Below are 9,082 nucleotides of genomic sequence, written 5' to 3'. Positions count from 1 at the left end.
GCACAATTACATTGTGCTGAGGTTTCTAAAAGAGCTATTCTTAAATAATTCATAGAAGCCTTCCACTTAATTTTTCCAAAATCTAAATGTGGAAATTGGTTTGTTTCCCAGTTTTAAGGGAACCCAGCACTTAAATAACTCTTTCTAAGTTTTTTTTGTACTGCAGCAGTCAGAATATCACTTGTCTGCTGGCCTCCTCACAATACTGTGTTGCAACATAACCTCTTCAGGCAGAAGTGGCTGCTTATTCTGATAAGAAAATAAAGGTTATGGGAATTTTCTTTCAAAGTTTTAAGTTTGGGACAATAGCTGTGGATGGTGATTGTAGCGTACGTGTTCATCAAGTTGAGGGATGCAATCCTGATTGAAAATCCACTTGGCTCCCGCTGACTGCAGCAGAAAACATGGGTCCAAAAAGGTCACAATGTTTAAGTAGACTAATTCAGTGACAGGAATCCAATTTTGTCAGGGATTTGGGAATAAATCCTGCATGCTGGAATATACTCATTTACAAAAGACATGGCTCTGCTTTTGTAATAGCCGTGACCCAAACAATAGCTAGCATACAGGAATTCAGGAAAACACTCAAAATTGTTTCCTCTCTTTGTTTCTCCTCTAGCTCTGGGATTGTACACAGTAAATGCAGTATATGGAGATACTATTACTATGCCCTGTCGTCTAGAAGTACCAGACAGTCTTATGTTTGGAAAATGGAAATATGTAAGTATAGCTTACCTTTATATTCATAGAGCTGGTAAGATGATGTGTATTTTTTTTGTGTAAGAGATTACAGGAGTCCAATTGATAGGATTCCTGCCTCAGATATGAAGACATTCATTCCTGTGTTTGTAAGACTGCAAGATTCCCATCTGTGGCCAAGCACAGATTAGAGGTTCGAGGAATTAATCTCATTGTTCAAGAGAAGTAATTATTCTGGAGTTCTCTGCCAACCTGTATTAGAGATCTGGCATGTTACCCAGTGGTATCTCTCTCGCTTGACAGAGCCATCATTGTATATTTGAAGCCCGTTTTGAAGTGGGCTGCCTGAAGCAGGGCGTGCTTCATCCTTGGGAAGGCGCTGTCCCTGGATCTGGTTGATCTGACAGCTGCTCAATTCTGTTTCACGCTTCAGTGTGGTTAATGCACAGCGAAGAAGAGGGTAGAGCTGACCTTAGGAGAGTTGCCGTTGGTTTCACCTTGGTGTGTGGAGAACAGAGGCAAACCCCCACCACCACCACCAATGGTCTCCTGGTTGTCTTGGTTAGTCTATAGCAGGAACGCTGCGGGATGTGCTTCTCCTATATGATATAGGTATCTAGGACCTAAACGAGAATATGTGTGTCAAAGTCAAATGAAACTTAAGGAAGCATATGTGGAAGAAACTGCCAAGCTACCACAACCCTTTTGCTTCTCAGGCTGACATCAGGTTAAGTAGTTTTACTGCTGCTCTAAAGTTCATCTTAAATGTGCTCTTGTGCACAAACCAAAATGTTACCAGTATATAACAGATGATGTTTACTCTGTCAGTGGATTTAAAATTACATTGTTCTCTCTCTCTCTCCTTTTAAATGGCATCCACCTGCCTATTTTACAGAGGACAGGTCTGCCACTGGGGGTTTTCATAATCCCCGTGGCTCCTTCCCTAGGATCTAGAAGTTTGCAGCTTTTGCAGCCCTCATCCACTCAACAGTTCCTGCTCCACAAACATGTTTTGGGAAATTAATTCAGAAGTCTGTGGAGGACATTTCCTAAAAGGAACAGTTTAACTGTTTCATCGAAGTGCTCAGAAGATGCAGAGCCTACATTTTACAATATTATTTTTATTCTGCTGACTTTTCTTGGGAAGGAGTTCATCTGTATGAAGATGCAAGGCTATTTTAAGAAAAAAGATAGGTACTATCTCTTTCTGGTGCATTTGGATTGCTCATCTCTGAGAAGTACCAAACAGCAAATGGAGATGTTATAGCTTCTCCTCAATGGAAAGGGACATGAAGCCTAATGTGCAGAAAAGCTCCAAGTGCTATTGTATGAAGTTGTTGACACAGCCCACACAACCAAATGAAAGTGGTACCCATTTTCCCAGGGCAGCTCCCAGCATGGCAACACTTGTTTTTAGGAGGTGGAAGGTTTGGGTTAAGTTTTTTTTGGTCAGGCGATTATTTCACTGAAAGAAGGAAGAACTCTTCTGCTTTGGGAGTCGCAATTCGGGTTGCAGGTGGGAGTCCAGAGGCGCAGGGAGACCTGGACCGGGGCAGGAACAGGTGTTGCTCCCTTCAGCATCCAGCTGTGTGTGCTCTTGTGCTGGGTGGGCTTACGAAGTTAAGAGCTCATTTGCCTGTGACAGCCAGATTTGCATGTATCAAGTCAAGACAAAGCTTTCTTTCCTATGTGACAGACATCGAGTTATCAGAGAGTTAGAAGTGAGAGAGGGACAAAGACTGTAAGAGAATTTAAACTTCACATTAGCTGTTGCCTCCTACTCCTTGCCCAGCTCTGACACCACTCGTCTCTTGTCACAGCATCGTCATGCTTTTGTGGGCTCTGCAGTCAAGCTGAGGTATTGTGCTGGGAACACTACTTGCATCAGTGCTGCAAGGTGCAAGGGATAAAAGGGAACTAAAACGTCTTCCAGCCCCCAGCACTATACTGAACGTGAAGATGGAGTCAACCTTTCACCTCACTTTATTTAGAAGCAGACAGTGTCTGCCCCTGCTTGGGGAGTGGGGGAATGAAATTACGCAGAACTCAGTCTGTAACTTTGTCTCTCATAAAAAATAAATCTCTGATATGGTTAGTTTGTACAAGGCTGTCAACTTTGTATTCCTTCTTAGGCTGGCAACTGCATACTTATTAATATAAGGAGAATGTCTAGAAAATGAAATTTTCCAGATTATCCTGAGATACATAAATAACAATACTTGATTGTATGTACATTCCCATGCCACAAGCTCTTGGGTCATTTAAAAACAAAGAGCAAAAAAAGCTAAACAGTAATTTAGAATAAAATAGACAGTTATGCCTGATTAAATCCTGCATTTGGAATGAAGTCTGAGTATGCCAGACAAACAATATAAATATGTAATTCAGGCATGAAGAAAAAAAAGGAAACTGAAGCTTCTGAGCCTGGCTCACAAACACTTCTATTTCAAACGCTTCTGAATACGCATGAAGGCAGGTGGTGTCAGAACCACCAGCCTTCGTCAGAGAAAGCCCTATGCTATGCTGAGGTAGACCCAAAGGATTGAAAATTATTTCTACTGATGATATCCTCAATGTGTACTGTGTAAGTCTTAAACTAGCTGTCATATTACACTGAATTTCTTGTTTGTATACCAGAAATTAATCAGGGAAAAGCTATCTGATATAGTTTTCAGATGTATTTTTTTTAATTATGGGTTTGTACAAATTGCAGATCTTCAGGAACTTCTAAATGAGTGTTAATGCAAAATAGAGGTGTTTATCCTTTTATTATAGGAAATGCCAAATGGATCTCCAGTATTTATTGCCTTCAGATCATCAACAAAAAAAAATGTACAGTATGATGATGTACCAGAATACAAAGACAGGTTGAGTCTCTCAGAAAACTATACATTATCCATCAAGGATGCAAGAATCAGTGATGAAAGGAGATTTGTATGTATGCTAGTTACAGAAGATGATGTTTCCGAAGAACCAACGATAGTCAAAGTCTTCAGTAAGTAAATCTGATTGTTACTACCGTTAACATTCATCAGCATCTGAATCGTAAATTATGGAAACTTTTGTTTAAGAGAAAGTTTAAAGGCAAGAAAGTAAGTTTGGCTGAGTAAATTACTAAGACTAGCAAATTTCTGCCGCTTTCAGAAAAGTAATCTACTGGTGGCATTTACGTAACAGGACTGCCTGCACTTGCAGTTTATTCATGATAAGTGCTGGCTCAAAGAGAATTTTAGGCTTTGATAATGACTCACTTATGTGATGTCATTTGGCCTTGGAAATGAAAAATGTAAAATTAGCACTGATTATTTTCCATTTGTTCTCCAAGTGAAATTTTCTGCAGGAGGGAAGCATTAACTGCGTGCGGACTGCAGGATTAGATCAAGGGATAGATTTAAACCAGCTCCGAGCAGCTGGTATGCAGTGGTATGAACTGTGAGTGAGAGGCTGGAAAAACAAGTTGCTAGACACAAATGATTATTTTGTCCCCTATCAAACTACAAGGAGAAGACCAGTCTGCAGTTCGGTTTTAGAGCACAGCAAAGTTTATTGGCATTTGGCATCGCTACAAACGGATTTCAAGGCTGATCCCGCAGTGTGAACCCCAGTGCTCTGAGGCTCAGTTCTCATCTGAGCTTGCATAAGAGCATGGACAAACCTGGCCGCCTCCTCATGCTGATTCAGAGCAGACATGTAATTCCTCAAACCCGACTCACCTTGTAGAGGTGTCCGTTACTCCTTTTTAGGGGTGCAGATCTGCTGAGGCTAAGGCTAGTGTTTTAAATGCTGCCCCGTGACTGCAGTGGGTATCTTTCTCAGCTTCATGTTTTTATATGGCTTTTTTTGGCCTTTGCTGCTCTTCAGATGCGGATTTGCACAAAGTCTGTCTCTGTTGTGGGAACGTGTTGCTTGCAGGGATGGGTAGTTTTAAACAGATCACACTTCTGCTTGAAAAAACATGAATTCATGTTTTTGGCACCTTTACTCCTCTCTCAGGGAAAAGGTGTCAGGGAGTCATCGGTGATGCCTAGGCAGTAGTGTGTATGTGGCATAAATGAGTTTGAAGCTAGAATAGGAGTCAACAGTTCCCTCCTTTTACTTACAGTTTGTGAGAACAACCAAATTAATGACAACACTGAGGACTGTGCTCAGAGCACACTTAGAAAATACAGCGCTTCAAAGTAAATGATGTAGCCTTATCATGTTTACTTATCGCACAGCAGTAAATATGTAGATGAGACAGTGGTATGTGGTGAAACGAAATGCTAACTGCCTGAATTACTGTGTAGCGTACTAAATATTAACACAATGCTAACTCAGCCATGGAGCGCTGACTGTATATGTTATTGTATGCATTAATACTAATGGAGAAAGCTTCTATTTACTAAGGAAGATAAGAATAGAGGAAGCCCTGTATGTAATGTGGCTGATTTAGTACTGCAAGAAAAATTACCGTAGCAGTTTTTCATTTTGAGTTCACCACTTCAGGATTCTTCTAATGTTGCTTTGCATTTAACTTCCTTGAGTCTGGTTTTTGGGGTTTCATTATTTATTCTTGCTTCCTTGCTTGGTCTAATTATGAAAAAGTTAAGAATAACCTGCAAGCTTATTTTATTTATTTCATCGTAGAGTTTCTAACTCCTTGAACCGCAGATACAGAGCTAAGCTGCAGCAGTGCAAACCCTTATAAACCAAAATCTTGAGGACCTAAAACTCAACTGTATACCAGAAGTCGTGACTGACGCTGGGTTTCACTGGAGCTTGTCCTGACCTCAGCTGTACTACCTGATTAACTCAGAACTAACGAGCTGAAATAGCTCATTGCACAGGTACCACCTGCTAGTCTCACTCCCTGGACTACTCAAACAAGCTCTACCAGCTTTCCAGATGGATCCTGTCAGCATCTTTTTTCTGGAATTAAATAGCCAGAGTTTCCAAAGCCGAGCAGCCCAACGGACGTTAACTGCTGTCCTGCTACACTAATGCTTGGCTTTTGCAGGCAGTGAGCTCTTTTTCCCCTTATTATAGGACCTATGTAGAGTTGCAAAGTACTCTGGCAAGCTCTTAAGTTGGTCGTTGCAAACCCATCAAAGCGAGCTCTGCTGCTGCCAAGTTTAAAATTTCTTCTTGCTTCAGACACTGAGCTCGTAAATGCCAAATAAGTCTTTTATAGTAAGTTACCTTGGTGCACATGCTGCGGCTGTAGGGATTTGGCAGCAGGTGTTTCCTTTTTGAGGCTGATCTGAGAGAGCAGATGGTGGCCTCTCAACTGGAGCATCTGCTCAGTCAAAACAGGGAGAGCCACACAGAGGCCACGGAACAGGAGATCCTCCCCTTCTCTTGGAAGGAGCTTGCGGGAGTTCCAAAGCTCTAATACAGAGTAGAGTTTTCTCAGACCAGTCCTGGAGAAGATGGGAGATGAAAGGAAGCAAAGCCAAGGTGGGGGACAATATTGTGGTTTGATCAGCTGGTGACTGTGACAGGCAGCAAACTATGCTTGTTTATGAAACCCAAAAATCTGAACCAGAAGGCCTGTTAATGGTCTTGTAAAGCCTAATTTGCTTGAAAAGACATGAAAATATTTTGTTCTTGACAAGTTCTTACAGAAAATATGGAGGGTTTTTTTCTTTAAAACTAACAAAAGAGAAGCAACCATGCACTTTTTCTAAAAAAACCCAAAACCTGTTAGCCCACTGAAGAAATTGTGATGGTTTTGATGTATAGCTTTGACTGTTTTGTTTGGGTTTTGTTCTTCTTGCCACAAGCAAATTAGTTTGAAAATGTCAAAGGAATATCTTCTTTTACTGCCTTCCATTTCTCTTTTGAGCTGTTCTTGCTCCATCTTGCTGTAGTTCTTCCAAGCAAAGATTATCTGTACGTTTGTGTGCAGACAAACACACACACACACAAACATGCACATGCAGACAGAGCAAATGGATTGTGGAAACATGTAGGCTCGCTGTCTCTGTGACGGTAGCAGCAGTACACCTGCACGTTTAGTAACTTCATCAGTGTGTACAGATTTTAGCAGGATTGTGTGAAGTTCTCTTTAGACTGGGATTACTGTTATATGTACGTTATTTCATAGGGACCTTGATTTGGGAAAAGGGTTCTGTGTGCTGGCATGGTTAAGGATGTTCCAGTCTGTAAAAGTCTGTAATATGTATGCTTATTTAAGCAGTATAGCTAGGGTGTAGAGGAGTTCTTTGACTGGATAAACATTGTTTTGTTTCAGTTTTTTACCCTCATTCTTCCCCTCTTCCTTTAAAGTTGTGGGGAAAACTGTATCTTTTGGAGATAAAAATTTGCATTCCAGGCTTCAGGCCAAACTATTTTAACACACAAGTTATATAGTCTCTAGTAAGTAGTCTTTTATGATGGAAACAGTGATAGATCCTCCACTTCAGCAAGCTAAGAGGTCCATCTACCATAATAAAAGTAAAGAAGATTACATACTAGCACTGAAGAAAAAGTTTATTTTTTTTAAGAGAGTCATAACTAACTCAGAATCACTCAAAGTAATTACACTTATCTCTGTCATTGGAACTTCTTAAATGTAACAATCCCGGTTAGGAAAAATAAACGTTAGAAGAACAATTAGGTTGTATTTGTTCCGTTATAATGTGTCAGCTCAGCTACCAGCAATATCCACGGTAAAGCTGCTTTTCTGTTGCTATAGCGTCTGTACCGCTAGTTCCTTCTCCAGCATGCGTGAAATATAAATCAAATAGATCAGATCAGGTTCTCTCCTGCCAGGTGCTGAACTAGTCTGCCTGGCTAAAACATGTATTTTCAGTATGCATGGAATTCATTATGGCAGGTGTGAAGTATTTTAAGAGGATATTTTTTCCTTTTCAATCCATTTGCTTATATTGAGGTAGAAGTATCTCACTTTTTCTCCTTTTAATGACAAGTCTTTGGTAAGACTATACCAAGCCAGATTGTTCTATTTAGTCTCAAAGTACATGTGTCTTTTAGTTACTTTGTTTTTCAAACAGCTGTTGGTGCTCCCTTCACTAGTACTTTTATCCTATTTATGTTTTAGAACAACCCTCTCAACCAGAAATCTTACATCAAGCAGACTTCTTAGAAACAGAGAAGCTACAAATGGTAAGAGCATCATCCTACCTCAAAGCTGCGTGCCTGATGGCTGCCTGAAGTCCCTTTAGAGTCAAGACAGAGAGAGGTGATGGACTCAGGCTCAGAGAGGCACACACGCACACCTGCCTGTGAGAGATCATGGTCTATAGCCGGGATGAGCACAGAGCAGGTTCCTCCCCACGACTGTATTAGCCCTGCCTGATTCTGCAAACAGGGGCCACCCTGATCTTAGACCCACTACCTCGCACTGTTTCAAATTGTACCTAAGCCTCACTAATGGGATTTCATCTATTTAAGAAAAACGGTTGGGTTTAAGCATTTGAACTTTCTAGAAATGTTTAACCAAAGCAGAGTAAGTGAGAGTATAAGTACATTAAAACATCGTGGGGAAAAACAGTGACTAATTCCTATCTGTTTTGCAGCTCGGGGAGTGCGTTTCAAAAGATAGTTATCCCGAAGGCAATGTTACGTGGTACAAAAATGGAAGAGTTCTGCAGCCTGTGGAAGAAGGTACGTTTCAATAATGGCCAGTGTCCCTGAACCCACAGATGGGGGTATGCATGAAGAACTGTGTTTATGAGAGTTGCTCTACTTTAGTCTAACTTATTGTTCCTTTGAGGAAAATTACTCATGTGGAAAGACGAAACTAGAAGGAAACATCTAGGCCTTACAGAGCACCTAAGCCACACCATGTAATAATCTCTTGCTCTCAGTTCTGTCTTTAAAACCACATCATGGGGAGGAGCGGTACCTTTGGTAATGCTATTTCAAAGCTATTCTTGAGCCTGTGTAGCTAGTAGAAAGCTGTACCTAATTTTCAACTTCTTGTAAGGTATTAACTGTCTCACTTTCACACCTCTCCAATATTGTGTTTTGGACCATGTAGATCATCATCTGCTTACACAGGTATTTATTTTCCAGGTTACTTAAGAACAGCTTTTTTTTCTCCCTCCCTTTCATCTTTGATTTTGACAGGCTCATCAGACCACAATATTTTACCTTCCATAAAATAGAGACTGCTTACAAAATGAAGTTATAAATATGATTCTAAAAATTGTTTTTGCCAACGTTTTTGAGGCCTTTTTTAGTCTTGCAAATTAAGCTGATGTTTGTATTAAAAACCCACCAGTCTGCAATTACTTTTTAATTTGATTTAAAATGTACAGTATCATAGAATCATCTGGTTGGAAGAGACCTTTAAGATCATCAGGTCCAACTGCTCCCCCTGCACTGCCGGGGTCCCTAAACCTTGTCCCTCAGCACCAGATCCACACAGCTTTTAAAC

At 40.6% G+C, this 9,082-nt stretch overlaps 1 protein-coding gene across 1 annotated transcript; it reads left to right on the top strand.

The window, feature by feature from the left end:
• Positions 1-619: 619 nt before the first annotated feature.
• LOC104497922 (CD166 antigen-like) lies at positions 620-3,702 on the top strand (the record flags this gene model as incomplete). Its single annotated transcript, XM_010141232.1, has 2 exons — positions 620-720; positions 3,475-3,702. Coding segments are annotated over 2 exons (329 nt in total), but the record flags the coding sequence as incomplete, so codon positions are not given.
• Positions 3,703-9,082: the final 5,380 nt, after the last annotated feature.

This window comes from Buceros rhinoceros, unplaced genomic scaffold, assembly GCF_000710305.1.
Source record: "Buceros rhinoceros silvestris isolate BGI_N320 unplaced genomic scaffold, ASM71030v1 scaffold16358, whole genome shotgun sequence".
Lineage (NCBI taxonomy): Eukaryota > Metazoa > Chordata > Aves > Bucerotiformes > Bucerotidae > Buceros > Buceros rhinoceros.
This window is presented reverse-complemented; position numbering and strand designations above follow the sequence as displayed.